The 15,683-nt window shown below is 36.1% G+C and overlaps 2 protein-coding genes and 1 long non-coding RNA gene across 3 annotated transcripts; 2 read left to right on the forward strand and 1 right to left on the reverse strand.

The window, feature by feature from the left end:
- Nucleotides 1-443: 443 nt before the first annotated feature.
- Nucleotides 444-2,548, forward strand: LOC130735726 (uncharacterized). Its single transcript, XR_009018547.1, has 4 exons — nucleotides 444-808; nucleotides 1,106-1,185; nucleotides 1,393-1,503; nucleotides 2,071-2,548. It is a non-coding gene; the product is annotated as an uncharacterized LOC130735726 (long non-coding RNA).
- A 9,026-nt stretch (nucleotides 2,549-11,574) lies between these two features.
- On the forward strand, nucleotides 11,575-13,397 carry LOC130739934 (probable galacturonosyltransferase-like 9). The gene has a single exon (XM_057592411.1). The coding sequence runs from the start codon at nucleotides 11,904-11,906 to the stop codon at nucleotides 13,044-13,046; it is 1,143 nt and encodes a 380-aa protein (XP_057448394.1). The 5' UTR covers nucleotides 11,575-11,903; the 3' UTR covers nucleotides 13,047-13,397.
- A 1,281-nt stretch (nucleotides 13,398-14,678) lies between these two features.
- Nucleotides 14,679-15,609, reverse strand: LOC130739936 (germin-like protein subfamily 1 member 1). Its single transcript, XM_057592412.1, has one exon. It carries the CDS (start codon nucleotides 15,553-15,555, stop codon nucleotides 14,896-14,898), a length of 660 nt encoding a protein of 219 aa, XP_057448395.1. The 5' UTR covers nucleotides 15,556-15,609; the 3' UTR covers nucleotides 14,679-14,895.
- Between the last annotated feature and the right edge of the window lie 74 nt (nucleotides 15,610-15,683).

Genomic DNA, 15,683 nt, shown 5'->3' on the forward strand with positions numbered 1-15,683 from the left:
CGGACACGTTGATCAGCTTTATAGTATGAAAAAGTAAAATGATATACCAATGCAGCCACTTGTAATATTATGCACCATCACTCCAACATGAAAGCAACATAGATTTTATTTATTTATGAGTAGTTGAGTACGTTTAGTACACACCTTATTGGAACATTATTTATGAGAAGTTAGTTGAGTACATTTAGTATTCACACCTTATTGGAACACTACTTTGTAGTTTTATTTCTGAAATATGACGTAAAAGTGTGTATAATTTATAAGAGATATATCTACTATCTACATTGTATACGGACACACATATGTGTATCATTTTCAGGGGCGGACCCACGTTCAGTTCAGGGGGTTCAGTTGAACCCCCTGAAATTAAAAATTCCTACATACCCCCCTATAGTAAATTTTTTTTGAACCCCCTGAAATTAAAAAATTGCACCCAGGTCCCAGACAGCCTCACTCTCTCTCACGCACTCATTCTCACTCTCAGTCTCTCTCTCACCACACTCACGAATCACGATTCTGTCATTCACACGGTCACACCTCTTCTCCTTCTCTTGACCACCACCGATCCAGTCCACCACCACCAGCCGACGCACCACCGCCACCGGCCACCAGCCCACCACAATCCTTCTCTGCTCACTACCTTCTCTCTCTCTCACGACTCTGGTTCTACACTTCTACTTCTCAACTCTCAAGCACAACACACACCAGTGACACCACGCGGCCACGCCACCAGTCCACCACCACCGGCGGCCGGCGCACACTGCACAACGCCACCACCCACTCTCTCTCTCTCTGTTGAAGCTTGAAGGTTGGTTGGAATTGAAAACCCCCAAATTGAAAAACCCCAAATTGAAAACCTAAACCCCAAATTGAAAACCCTAACTGCTATTATTTTGATTTGCTTTCCCTTTTCTGAGTTTGAAAGTAGCGTATGTTGTCAATTGTTGAATTTGCTGAAATCAATTTGTCAATTGTTGGCTGGAATATTAGATATTTCTGATTTTTTGATTATTTTCTACTTTTGTTTCGCCTTCTGGGATTTCTGTGATATTGTAAATTAGGTTTGAAGAGGAACACTAATTTTATTTGAAGATTTCTTGCATAGGTTTTGGAGTCAACATGTTCCTTCTTAGAAGGCAAGCCCAGAATCAGCAAGAGAATGGTCCTGCGCAACAGGATGCAAAGGTAATCTTCAATTTGTATTTGACATTGTTTCTTGATTCAATTTGCAGCTATGTAGTATAAAATTGATTTGCTTGAAAGTTGCTTTATTGGGTAAAATTTGATGTGGGTATATGAGAATTGATGAATAAAATGGCTTTAATTATTTATTTATTTAATGGGAGGTGTGTATTCATGTCTGATATGTTGAAAGTGTGTGATTGGTGCTAGGTTCATTTTGTCCCTGATGAACGAGGCTAGCTTATTTCTGCTTCAGAAGATGGTTTGATCTGCACATTTGATACCACGGGAGATATCAATGATGATGATCATCTAGAGTCAGTAAGTCCAGGACTTCAAATTGAATTGCAATCTGTGTGTAATTCTTGCACCTTGCAACCTTCTTAAATGACCAAAGATATCAAAGAGCTAAGCAATCATATGAAAAATTGTGTTCTTGGTCTCTCTGGTTATATGCTATTGGGTATTTAGGGATTCAGCAGTCTTGCTAGTTGCTACATTTTTAATTCCATTTCACTTGATGTATCATGCTCTTCATTTTGAATGGATTTCATATCTTCTTTAGCGGTATTTTTTCCTTCTTTGTTTAAATAAAAATGTTCTTTGTATTTATGTATGTATTGTTTTCATGAAGAAAGTTTCAAAATGGTCTCTTTGAGTTTCTTCTCTTTTTTGTTTCTTTTAGTTACTTTTTATTTTACTTCCGTAGCTATGCAAATTAATGGTGAAATTGATATTACTGATCCTATCTGTTGCTAGGATGCTTATTTATGCAGAGCTCAAGCTTCACATTTTAAAAAATAGAAGGTTTCTTTGTGTCTTTTGTATTTTGAACTGCTGTTTTTTTGGCATGCAAAATCAATAAATTTCTTGTTTACAAAATTGTAGGTGATTAATGTGGGAACTTCCATTGCCAAGGTAGGGCTTTTTGGAGAGAGTTATCAGAAGCTTTGGTGTTTAACGCATATTGAAACCTTGGGGTACAGTTTATTTCGGTTATCTGTTTAGTTCAGGTTACAAAGGTATATGAAAGTCTTTTCCCTTTCGCTGTGTTTGGAATCCTTAAAATCATCATGGAATTGGAATGAATTCTCGTATGAATCTGGTTTTAAATTGTCATGGTTTAAGACTTTAATTCATTTACCAATCATCGTGTTTGTAAATTGTAATATCTCATAATTTGTTACTTTTAATGGATTTGTAAATCATTTTCATTCAACTGAATTCTTTTCATTTTTTAAGCTTTCCCAACATAGGATTTGTGCATTTCGTGTATTTCTCTGTCCAGTTCTTCAGCAGTTCAGTATTTTAATTGATGTGTTCTTTTGAAAATTTTGAACCCCCTGACCTCGGGGTCCTGGATCCGCCACTGATCATTTTGTTTGTTTTTCAGTTGGAAATGTCGAATATGCATTCACTCGATCAACAGGGATAAAAGCCAACAAAATCAGAGAGATAGATTGAGTGAATGAACTGTTATTTTTTTTCAACTGAAAACTTAACACATACAATTAATCTTACTTAATTACATGGAAAGAATGTGTTGAAATTTGTTTAATTTATATAGGAATATTAAAGTGGGTAGTATTATTATTGCAACTGTAATCACATGCATAGAGCCATAGAGGTGGCAAATCATGAAGCCGTCGGTGTTTCACGGGTAAATTGTTTATAGCCGTCGGATGCATGGTCTGATAAATGATTGGTGACTTTGTTGCGTGGTGTCATTACATTCGAATCTTCTGATTATTTTTTTCTTATATGGGTCCCACTTCCACGTAGCACCCCTGCGAAGAAGAAAGTGAGACGGGGTCCACGTGGCGTCATGTTATGTGGAATTCAGATGCAGACAAAACCACCATATGGGACTGACTCTCTACTAGTGTCCATTGCATTCTTAACAATGTGTACCAACTTACATTACAAAGTATCCAATGCACTCTTAAACTGACATCATATGTTGTTTATGTATACACACAGGTTACAAATTTCAATTACATTACAACAAAGTACTTCTCACACCAACTTGATACAACTTGTCACAATTTATGGATTTAACTCTATTTCTCTATAAGTTGAGGGTACAAATCTCTTGCGTTCGTAGATCTTCCCAACACGTTATCGACGTCTTATCTAGCACAGCAGAAGTAGAAGTTTGAAAATGTTTTATCAACATTTATCAATCCACCATGAGCTGAGTAGCTGACTCATTGCTCGTTTAGAGAAAATTAAATGAAACAAGTTAGCTAAAGAAAATTGAACAAGTAAATAATTGTATACTAATGGCATTGAGAATGAGAGTATCAGGTAAATAATTGTTTTACTATATATAACTCCACCACAAGATAAAAAGTCATTGAAACAAAAATGTGCATTACTTTTCCTATTAGGTCATTCGTGCACTGGGGCAAAATTTTAACTTTTTAAATTGACTAAACAAATAGTTAAATCACTCTTAATCTGCCATTACCTGCCATCTCAACTCCCATGTGCAGTTAAATTGGTCACAATTTTCAACCCTTTTTCTATAATAACTTAGAATATTTTGTTTGCAGAGTGGGTGAGAGACAGACAATTTGTCCTGTTTCACTGTGAAGGAAGGAAGAGCACCCATTATTTTCTTGAATTGAACTACAAGATCAGCCTTTTCATGACCAATTGGCTTATAATATAAGGTACAATTCAGTGATTGCCAAACAAAGGCTTAGAAAGAATAAACTTTTGTTAATGATTAGTGACATTAATTTACGTCAACTTGCTATGTCTACAGATCTCAAACCCCACCAATTCCTAATTAAGAAATTGAAATTATTCACCTGCATCGATATAACAAGATTTGCCATTTCCATATTCTAGCATAAATTATTCAGCAAAGTATTGAACTCAAAAAGAAAGAATTTTACTGCATTACTTGGACATTCATCTGAACAGATGCTATTTTTAACATCAACTTGGTTGTGCGTTGAAACTCGAAACTGTCACGGGCCAATTGAATGTTGGAAACAGCTTTCACAAGTTAAATTTTGTCAGAGCTCTTGGATTCACTTGATATATATTGTTCCCACGAGCATAGTCCACAAGCTACTCAGTAAAATTCAGGTCCTAAAGTTAAGCTTGAATTAATACAAATTAATTCCTATCTATCTCATTTTATATTAATTAGCTATTCACGTTAACACCTCACCTCAAGGCTCAAACTGAAGGTGCCATTGTAGATGCCTGCATAAGTTTCAAAACATGTTCTTGTAAACGTGCAAGAAAATGAGTTTTGGTGAAGATGCTGGAAACAAGATAAAATACCTTGAGTGACATGATGGCAGACAAACTGACAATTTTGGTGCGTTCATAAAATACAACATTATATAAGCAATTTGAAAGCATTTTGAGTATCACTATAAAGAAAGGTAGTTGAAGACCAAGACATAATTGTCACCCATGTAAATGAATATTTTGAGATAAAAAGTAGGAAAAATTTATTATGGTCTTCTAAAAACTTGTGCAAAGTTACACCAACCCATTTTGACTCACTATAACAGGTTTTAATAAAAAAAAAATCAAAATATATATTTTTTTAATTAAACATTTATCCTTAATTAATTTAGAAAAAAACATTAATCCTTAATCTTCTGTTCCTCTTCTCTCTTACACCAGATCCAAAACCCATTCTGAAATCCATTTTTCATTCCTCATCTTCAAACCTCCATGCCACCCAGCCACCATCAATCCAAAACCTGCAGTTAAGACCCCACGAGCCCACCAACCACAACAACCACCGTCCCCTCCTTCCTCCACCTCCAACACCACTATCTTCTTCCCTCTCATCCTCCACCTCCCTCTCGATCTGGATCTCAAGCCAAAACCTTCATCAGATCCAGATCGGAGTTTGGTCTCGATGTGGCCCGATCTGAGCTCGTTTGGTCTCGATATGGTTTGATCTGAGCTCGCCTTCCTTCTACGATCTAGATCCAGAAGTTTCGGTTTGGGGGTGGGGGTTGAGGTTGAGGTTGAGGGTGGGCGTGGCGGTTGGCGGTTGGCGCCATGTTGGGTGGGGTGGGTTTTGCAGAACCACCATGAAAGCTGCAGAGAGAGAGGATGAGGAGGATTTTGCACCACCAATCTTCATCTTTCCCTGAAGCTTAAGAAAGTTTTAAATCTTTGTGCGCAATTTGGTTTCTAACTTGTAAAGATTTAGTTTTTGTTTTTGAAAAATTGTGTTGTGGAGTTCAGAATTGAGATTTCATTGTGGGTTATGTATGTTTTGAATTTTCATCCTTGAACTCAGAACACCAGTGATATTGAAAGTTCAACGTGTTTATGAATTTCAGCATTTTTGTTAAAATCTAATCTATTAAACTAATTTCATAGCTGCCAAATGCCAATGCTCATAGCACACAGTAAACAATGAGTTCTGGGTTCATGGTGGGGTTGAATCTAGTGAAGATGAAGGTAGATGAAGATGGTGATGAAGATGATGGAGGGTTTAATTTAGTGATTAGGTTATTAGGTATTTAATTTAGTAAAACTTTCATTAACTAATTAACTAATAAATATATTTTTTGAATTAAATTTAATTCGAAATACCTGATAAACCCATTATAACAGGTAAAAAGTGCATGGTGCAACTATGCACAAGTTTTTAGATGACCATAATAAACTCCTCCTAAAAAGTAAACACTCTTCTTTATTAATTTAGAAAAAAAAAAAGTATTTTTTCTTTAAGCTAACTTGAATCTAAACACAACCAAAATGATAGGCAAATCATCTATAAAAATTTTCTTTTATTAATTACTCACACAATCCTTAATTTAGGATGTAAATATATACACAGTTTTTCTAATATTTTATACAAAGCTAAATAAGCTCATATATAAGTTTTTTCCTTTATTGTTGACATTAATTGTTTGCAACACCAGAAATCGGTCAAAGTGATGGGTCTAATTGAAGGGGAAAATCTTAGATTCCATAATGGGGAGAAATAGTTTAATTAGATAAAATCGGTTAAGAAATGGCGGTAAAAATTGGACTGAACCGATTTTTATTTTAATTTTAAAAAGCTTAAGTATTATTAAAAAAATTCAAAACAGGTTTAAACTAAATAAAAGTCCAATAATCCAGCTGTCGTTAGTGTTGCCGCTCCAAATCAACCGTCATCACTTCAGATCGAGTCGTTGTCGCTCCAAATTAAGCAACTACTCTCGCTTCAGATTGAGTCATTGTCGCTCCAGGTCGAACAACTCTCTCTCTCTCTCTCTCTCTCTCTCTCTCTCTCTCTCTCTCTCTCTCTCTCTCTCTCTCTCTCTCTCTCTCTCTCTCTCTCTCTCTCTCTCTCTCTCTCTCTCTCTCATCGCGAGAACTCAAATATTGCGGGATAACCCAAATCTCCCGATTTCTCCATCTTGAATCTTGTCATTTTTTCTTTGTTTGCCATTTCATGCAGTTGGGAAAGAGGATACGTGAGTTTTGATGGTAAATGGAGAGTTTGAGTTTGGTCGTGGAAGATCTGGAGGTGTTGGATCATAGAGTGGGAAAAAATATCTCTGTTAGGGTTAGAGGGGTCGGAAGAAAATGATAGAAAGAAAGAAGTAATAAAAAATAGTGAGAGAGGAAAGGGAAGAGACAGAATGATCATATTAGGAAAAATAGTATTTTTAAATTAATTAATTGTTTCTTCCTAATATGCACCATTTTTATAGTGGTGTACTTTTACACCACTTGCTTTGACGGGTAACAGGTCAACACATCTTATTTTGCACCACTTAAAAAGTTGTGCACATTAGGGGTCGCCTAATTAATTATTCTAAAATGAGAAAACTTTTTTAATTTTTTCAAGTTTAAGAGTTTAATATTGAAGAAGATGATGATGAAAGATGAAGATGATAGAAAATGATGAAAAATAAATTCTTTTTTTTATCTCTTTGATATTCGACATATGCGTTTAAAAAACAAATAAATAATTCACATTAGATGAAACATATACGCTAGCACTCCGAATCATCAGTCAAACTGGTTAAATGATGAAAACCACACATGCCAACAAGTTAAGGAGAGAAAACTAAGAAATTTTAGTATAGGGATGAAAATCAAATTCTCACTTTAATTAATTAGGAATAATCATATCTTCACACCTCAAAAATGAGGTGGAGAGGTGAGGTGTGGAGAGGTGGAGGAAGAGAGAGATATATAGGAAGAAAGGAGAGAAAAAGTTAAGATGTGATATGTGATTTGATTGATAGAGAAAATAGAAATAAATAGAAATGAAAGTGGAAAAGAAGTGAAGAGATGTGTATATATCATTACTTATTTAATTAGGGACGAACATATTCAACCCCCTCTCTCTGTTTATTTCTCTACATCACATAAATTATTTTTAATTTATTATTTCATCTCACACTTTCTACTTTTTTATTTCTCTTCTAGCTATATACTATTAAAAGCTATACAAATGTTGAGTTGAAATAGAATTACTAACCAGAATATTGCAACAAATTGAATTTTGTTCTTGTAATTACATGCACTTTGCCACGCTCTAGACACGCAGAGAAATTAAAGGTGAGGTATGACCACAAATGTAGGAGCCTTGGACTTCACATTGAGTCAACCATTGTAATTTGTAGGGAACAATAATAATACAAAAAGAATATATTCTCAGATATATCTTTGCAAATTGCAAAGCAACGTTAACATCTTCCTTTCCCAATAATTGCATGTTACAGAGATTAGGGCATGCAAGTGTATAACGGCATAAATACGTTGCATAAAGACAGCAGAAGAATAACATACCCTTACGGCAAAGACAAGCCTATGTTATAATTTCATACTCTCTCAACCATGTTAAATTTGATGCCCACTCAACCAGAAAATCTCAAAAGTTTTAGAGATTAAAAAAAATCTTCAAAAGAACTGCCTTGAAACAAAGCTAATCATTTTGATTAATTTCAGATAAATAATTGTAGATAATTGTAATGAGAAAGACAATTATAGTTCTGTTTAATGACTTATCAATACAAAGTTAGGTGATGTTGAACATCAATATAGTTCAATTTATATTTAACTATTAAATTATAACATTCAAAGAAATAATGGGATTACCAAATTGTAAAAAGACTTGTAAAGGGACAAATATAATTAAAAGATGAGACACGTAAAGTGATCGTTTGAAAGGGGACTAATGCAAAGAACTGTTGATAAAAACAACAATAGGAACAAATGAAAGTATACGAAATTAGAATATAAAATATATCGTAATAGCATATTCTAGCCACTCTCCATCCAGAACCTTCTGAATTGGAATGGAAATGAAATTCGTTGAAATTGTGAATGAAATAAGTACCAGATTAGATTAAGAAGGAATGGTTAGAGTTTATGAGCGATGTTCAAAATTCTTGTGCTCCTAGCTAAATGTAGATGATACTTTTAATTCTTTAACGGGTCATTCACGCTATGAGAGTCTTGTGTTCCCCCGATTACAAGAGTCTTGTGTTCCTTGATCAATTAATACAAGATATTCTAATATTGAGTTAGCTTCGAGTCTTTATAACTGCAGTCATATTATTGTAAGTAGAGAGAATTTTACTTTATAAATATTCTAGCTACCCAACTTGAATAAGATTTTTTAGATAGGGAATAGATGTGGTTTAAAACAAATTAATATATTGAAATGAAAAACTACTCTTACTAATTATTTTAACTCACTTGAATTAGGTTAAAGTAACTTCTTAATGAAAATTAAGGAGGACTATGAAAAAGAGAAAATGAATGTCAACATAATAAAACTGAAGTTAAAAAGTCAAATAGTGTAATTGGGACTACACGTGGTCACATGTGTTGGTTTAGCCACTTTAGGTTGCTTGAGAAGGTAATGAAAATGAAGCATTTCGGCCAGTGGGGTTCTGCCAGCCAAGCAATGTCTATTTCAACTCTTTCTTTTCCATATATTCTACAAAATAAAATGGCTTTCCCATAGCTGGACGCTAAGAATATTATGAACTTTTAGTTTAAATTATTTGTCACTAGTAGCATTATTATTCTTATTCTTAAAACTATTATTATTATTATTCTGTTTTTTTACATTTAATTCCCATGTTGCTTAGCTGCACTAAAATGATTATTTTGTGTTTGGATATATGTATATATGTTCTTTGGATTTGAGAAATTATTATCTGTCACTGAATTCTTTTAAGTTGGTGGTGGAAGCCCTGCCACTGAAATTGGTAATGCTGGATATAAAGTGTCTCTTACCGGTCAGTCATCATCATGGATTAAATAATTAATGTCATTTTTTTCTTGCTGACCAGAAGCCCCATTCTTCATTAGTGATTTGTGGTTGTTGGAGTAGTGTTTTTTCCCTTCATTTTTTAGAGTAAAAGTTAATGAGATTGAGTGTTTAAAATATTACCATGAAGAACTGAATTTTTTTCATACTTGTTACTTATACAATATTAACACTATATTCAATATTATTGTTTTAATTGGAGTATAAATTTCATGTTACAACATGGGACCACATACTTTTTTTTTTGAAAATAAAAATAGACATAAAATTAAATATTAATATATTAGAGAAGGAAAATAAGAAATTTTACATGAGAGATCTTGATGTCCAAAGGATTATAATAATTAGACTTTATACTATCCAACATATTAATTAAGCTGGTCATAAGCATGCATTTTATCATATTTCCACACTATTTTTCAATCTCAATTTTTATTTTCAAGCTTATTTGTTTGAAATACATCTAAGCAAAATTCAAATGTAAAAAAACGATAGTTTTCTTGTTCCCTTTTACCGTTTTACGTATCGATAATTGGTCAAATAGCATTTATGTTCATTTAAAGGTTTCACCCTCTACAATCGCAATCTACTCTCTCCCTGAGGAATGTTGGGATTTGAACCAGAAAAGTTGTAATATTGCTAGGTGTTTCTTAGCTGTCATAGTTATTGTGTTTCAATTTCTATCAGAGTAATTCAAAACCTACCCTACCCATTACAGTTTTTAAACCTTTTTACCTCTTCACTCCTAATGAGACTTTCAAGAGGTTAAAAGAGGATATTTAGGTTAGATGATTGGAGAATTTGTGGTAAGATCAATATTTTTCATCATATATAGAACTTGATTACCGCATAAACCTTTATACATATACAAAAATAAAATAACAAATTACCTTAAGACAATTTGACCAAATAGTTAACTCGAAATAGCTCAATTTTTGAACACACTACAGCTTCTTCTGACACCATAAATGCTTGGTACGTGTCCACCTGTCTCACTTGTCTTATGCACAAACACAACCAAAATCCCCAATTATCATTACTTGCAAAATCAAATCACATCACATATATATTTTCTATTAATAAAAACTATGGTAATTATACTATTTCACTAATTTGTCGACGTGTACAATTAACGTAGTTTACGAGCGTATTGGAGGCATGGTATTAAACTTAATACGCATCCAATTACGTGTGCCATTCAATTATAAACGCGTTTAATTAATACTGAAAAATCACAAAAAGTTAAAAAAAGGGTAAGAAATCGCACCATTAAATAAAACAGATAACGAAAAGAAAAAGTACAAAAGAAGAGCAATGAAAAGAAAATTCCTTGCTTAATTATCAGCGGTTTCGGCAAATATGTTAAATCAGGACACGTTCTCTCTCTCTGTCCTTTTTTGCTCGCTCAGCTCTGCTATGTGCCTATGTGAGAGAGAGAGAGAGAGAGTGAAAATTTCAAAAAACTTCAATATGTTTTTAGTCCCTAAAAATATAGCAAATGTTAATTTTATCCCTAAAAAATTTCTTAGTTCTTAAGCCCTTAATCTTTGCATTAAGTTTTGTTTACAAGGCTCACTATGATGACTCAACCTTTGTATTTGGGATTTTATTTATCTAATCTTACATTGTAGGACCACCTCGTTACAATAACTCAATGCTTGTTTGGACAACCACCAAAACGTACATTCAAAAGCTTTGTAAATCAGGATCCCGATTTCATATACAGCTAGCTAACATGAAAGAAGAAAAAAGTTTTGTTTACGGTGGGCTGAACGTAACGAAAAAACAAACATAGCCTCAATTATTGCATTGAAGTCAAACTAATGACGAGTTATGTAAATGAGTGAGTTTTCCCAGTGTCAAACCAGATAAAAATACTATGTTGGGACTGCTGAGTGCCCGAGTCATATTGTGCGAGCCTTGTAAGTAAAACTTAAACTAAAACAGATAATAACATGTATTTTTAGAGATTAAAGTATAGTAAGAAAATTTTCAGGACTAAAATTAATATTTGCTATATCTTGAGGGACCAAAAACACATTTAAGCCTTACATAAAAAACAAGAGAGAGAATAAAGAAAGAAAACGCAGAGAGACAGAGACAGTGATGAATCATTGAATGAATGAATGCTGATATAAGTAGGTCATTCATTTCATTCTTCTCTTCTCCAGCTCCACCTTCTCTTTCTTCCCTCTCCTCTCTTCTCTGGAACCCTTCCCTGTTCCTTCTACCCTTCTTTGCTTTATTCCTTGTTTGGTTCCAGAGATAGAAAACCAAAACCGCGTTCTGTTCTTTCTCAGCAAAACAGGAAACAAACAAACAAACAAACAAACAAACAAACCAAGAAAGTTAATGCTAAAGATTTTCTCCTTTTCTATCACCACAATGCCAATCTGATTATCCTTTCATATACCCATTTCATCAAGAACCCACAAACCAAAAACACCAAATGCTTCCTCTCCGCTGGAGCGCCGTCGTTCTCTTCCTCATTGTCTGCTGTGCCTGCCCCCTCCTCTGCATCTGCATCCGCTACTTCCCCACCACCATCAGCGCCGCCGATGGCCTTTTCGAATACTCAGAGGCGCCGGAGTATCGCAACGGAGCAGGTTGCCCTGTTTCCGGAAACAGAGACTCTGTAGTCTTGTCCTGCGACCCTTCTCTTGTCCACATCGCCATGACCCTCGACTCCGGCTACCTCCGCGGCTCCATAGCCGCAGTCCACTCCGTCCTCCGCCACTCTTCCTGCCCGGAAAACGTCTTCTTCCACTTCGTCGCCGCCGAGTTCGACCCTGCTAGTCCCCGAGTCTTGACCCGGTTGGTCAGGTCCACTTTCCCTTCTTTGAACTTCAAGGTTTACATCTTCCGGGAAGACACGGTGATCAACCTCATCTCCTCCTCCGTGCGGCAAGCTTTGGAGAATCCCTTGAACTACGCCCGGAACTACCTCGGCGACATGCTGGATCCCTGCGTGGACCGTGTTATCTACCTTGACTCCGACCTGGTCGTCGTCGACGATGTCAGCAAGCTCTGGAACGTGACGCTCGCCGAGTCAAGAGTCATCGGAGCGCCGGAGTATTGCCATGCGAACTTCACGAAGTACTTCACCGACGAGTTCTGGGTGGACCCTGTTTTGTCGCGTGTGTTCAGCTCGAGAAGGCCGTGTTACTTCAACACGGGTGTGATGGTGATGGATTTGGTGAGGTGGAGAGAAGGGAACTACAGGAAGAGGATTGAGAACTGGATGGAGTTGCAGAGGAAGAAGAGGATCTATGAACTGGGTTCTTTGCCTCCTTTTTTGCTGGTTTTTGCTGGGAATGTTGAGGCTATTGATCATAGGTGGAACCAGCATGGTCTTGGTGGGGATAATTTGAATGGGGTTTGTAGGTCTCTGCATCCTGGTCCTGTTAGCTTGTTGCATTGGAGTGGGAAAGGGAAGCCATGGGTGAGGCTTGATAACAAGCAACCTTGTCCGTTGGATCGGTTATGGGAGCCTTATGATCTGTACAAGCCACACCAGTTTCATAACAAGATGCATCAATCTTGGAGCTTCTCTTCTTCCATGTTGGTTGGATATGCTCATGATTTGCTATGATGATGATGGTGGTGATGGTGATGATGATGATTCTTTGGTAATTGGTGGTAGACTGGTAGTATGTTTGTTGTTCACAGATTCTTTGGTAGGGGTGTACAGAGGAAGAGGGGTTCAGGGTTCTTTCTAGCTTCATTCTTTCTGTAGAATGAGTTTTTCTTTTTAATTTTTTTTTTAATTTCATTGAAATTCTTGTTGTTTACATGTGAAAGTTGAACATTCTTTATCTGCTGGGAGTTCCATGTCTTGGAACAATTTTGGTGGGTGGGTTGAGTTCTTTGTAATGGGACCTATTGATTGAATGTGCCAAAGGAAGTGCAGAATGACAGAGACTACTACTTGTTCATTGTTTTATTTGGATTCAGTTTCTTTCTTTCTATTTATCACCTTTGTTTGCTTTCCTTAGTTGTAACCAGCAAGACAATGAATGATTTAGGAATTGAAGGGTTTTAATATATGTTTTGATGTGTCCCACTCCTAAAGAAGGAGGAAAAAGAAAAGGGTAAGACATGATAAGGTGCTATAGCTTGTGATTACAACATGTTGCCACTTATCAAGTTATGATAAGGAATTGATCACGGATTCACCATGATGGAAGGGCTAAGGTAGGAAATAGAGAGGGTATGAGAAAGAGTATAGATCACATTCACCACTGTGAATTGGAGTTAGGTACTGAAATCACATTAGTTTACTTTGCCTTCAGGAAACTGAAATGGCTTTACAAAGTGATCGCAATCTTCATTTTCAACCACTTGAGACCCCACATAGCTCATGTTAATTGGAAAGTTCTACGCTTAAGATTAAATGATTGCAATTTCACCTAGAACTAGATTAGCAATTTTCTATTTTTCTTTACACGTGTGCTGTCAAGAACTCTCCTGAAGACTTCAAAGAGAATCCAAACAAGGCACCGCCAGCAATTCGTATAAGATAAGAATATTTCTGCTTTTTTTGTGTTATGTAGAAGATGGAAACTTCTATTTTCCTTCCTCAGCATGTCGATAGGTGGATTTGTGTGCTATACAGGTATTAAATTTTTGTTGAGGTTGAGTGGCAGAATTGCAGATAAATGTGGGTTGATAAGGCTGTGGTGCCGATGCAGAGTCGACAACCCTACACTTGGGAAACCCTGATGCCAAGTGTCCAGTATGAAGTTATTCCTTGCTCTCCTGGTTTACAAGGTTGACTGGTTTACAAGGTTGACTAGTATCCGCAGTCATAATGTCAGTTTCAATTGAAACTTCTCAGCATTTGCTTACGGAATAAGACTATATGGAAAATTGGAGGAATATTTCAGTCTTTTTTTAGTACAAAACATGCTGCCAATTGCTAAATGCATCATTTGCAGGACAGGACAATGACATGGGAACAGATTGAAGTGGTGAAACCATGAATAGCTGTTTGAGTTTGGTAGTCTTTCCAAAATATCACAAGCAATCACTTTTGCATCATGCAATGACTTAGAAATCTTTCTACAATTGATTATGGAGTTAGAAGCTTATGTGAATAGCTTTCGAATTTCAAAATTAATTTTGATAAAAAGTTGTTAATCCAAACATGCTATTAAATTGCGTTAAATTAAATGGAACAATCCAAATAATAATCCAAGAAAAGAAGGGGGCAGGGGAAGCTTACTTCTTCACTTCAATAGTGATGAATATTTGATTTTGATCAACCTGATTATTGTAGTATGACAGTTTAGTTGTCTCTTTCATTTCATTTTTAAATATGCCAGCCTAACATCATGTTCCCCCACCTAGGAATATCCCAAATATTACAGCATCAAAAGGAAATAATAAATGTATATCTATAATCACAATTAAATAAACCTCCATCATAGCAATCAGCACAATCAACCACCAAGGTTTCTACGAATAATCTCCACTTCTTGACCACTAATTTGAAAAGCCCTCTTGAGAATTTCATCAGGAATTGCAGGCTTGCTAGCAAAAGTAGCAAGAGAAGCAATTTGTGCACCCGGGTTCTGACTATTAAGCCCAGACAATGCCAATGCCGGTTGCTTAGAGTCACGATTGTAAATGTAATGTATCAAACCCTTTGGAAACACAAACGACTCACCCGGGTTCAAGTTCTGCGTAAAGGCCCGGTTAGAAGTATCGGTAAAGCCCACGAGAAGCAGGCCCTTGAGGCAAGTAATGACTTCCGAGGCCCGTGGGTGCGAGTGAGGCGGCACTATCCCATTAGCCGCTATGTCAACACGGGCCAGGATCAGGCCCAAGGTGTTAAGCCCAGGAAGGTTGACAGTGTTGGTCGCGGTGACGCTGAAGCCGAAACTGTTAGTGGTGTTGCCGGGCTTGGATAGAGAGGATGTGACAAAGTGTGAGGAGGAAGCTTGTTTTGGGTCAATGCAGGGGACACCGTTGATGAAAAATGTGTTTTTGTTATCTGCAATGCAGTAGTCTTGAAGTGGGTCTGGGTCGGGCCTGCATTGGCCCAATAAGAGAGAGAGGCTGAAAAATAATAGTGGAAGAGAGTGAAAAGGGGTTCTCATTTTAGCTACACAATAGATGTGTATGTTATGGTTATAGTGTGTGGAATTTGGCAGCATAGGTCAGGTTATATATATACATAGATGTATAAAGAGAGAAATAAAGAGCAGGTGGTGGATGTTGATGTTGA

Source organism: Lotus japonicus, chromosome 2 (assembly GCF_012489685.1).
Source record: "Lotus japonicus ecotype B-129 chromosome 2, LjGifu_v1.2".
Classification (NCBI taxonomy): domain Eukaryota; kingdom Viridiplantae; phylum Streptophyta; class Magnoliopsida; order Fabales; family Fabaceae; genus Lotus; species Lotus japonicus.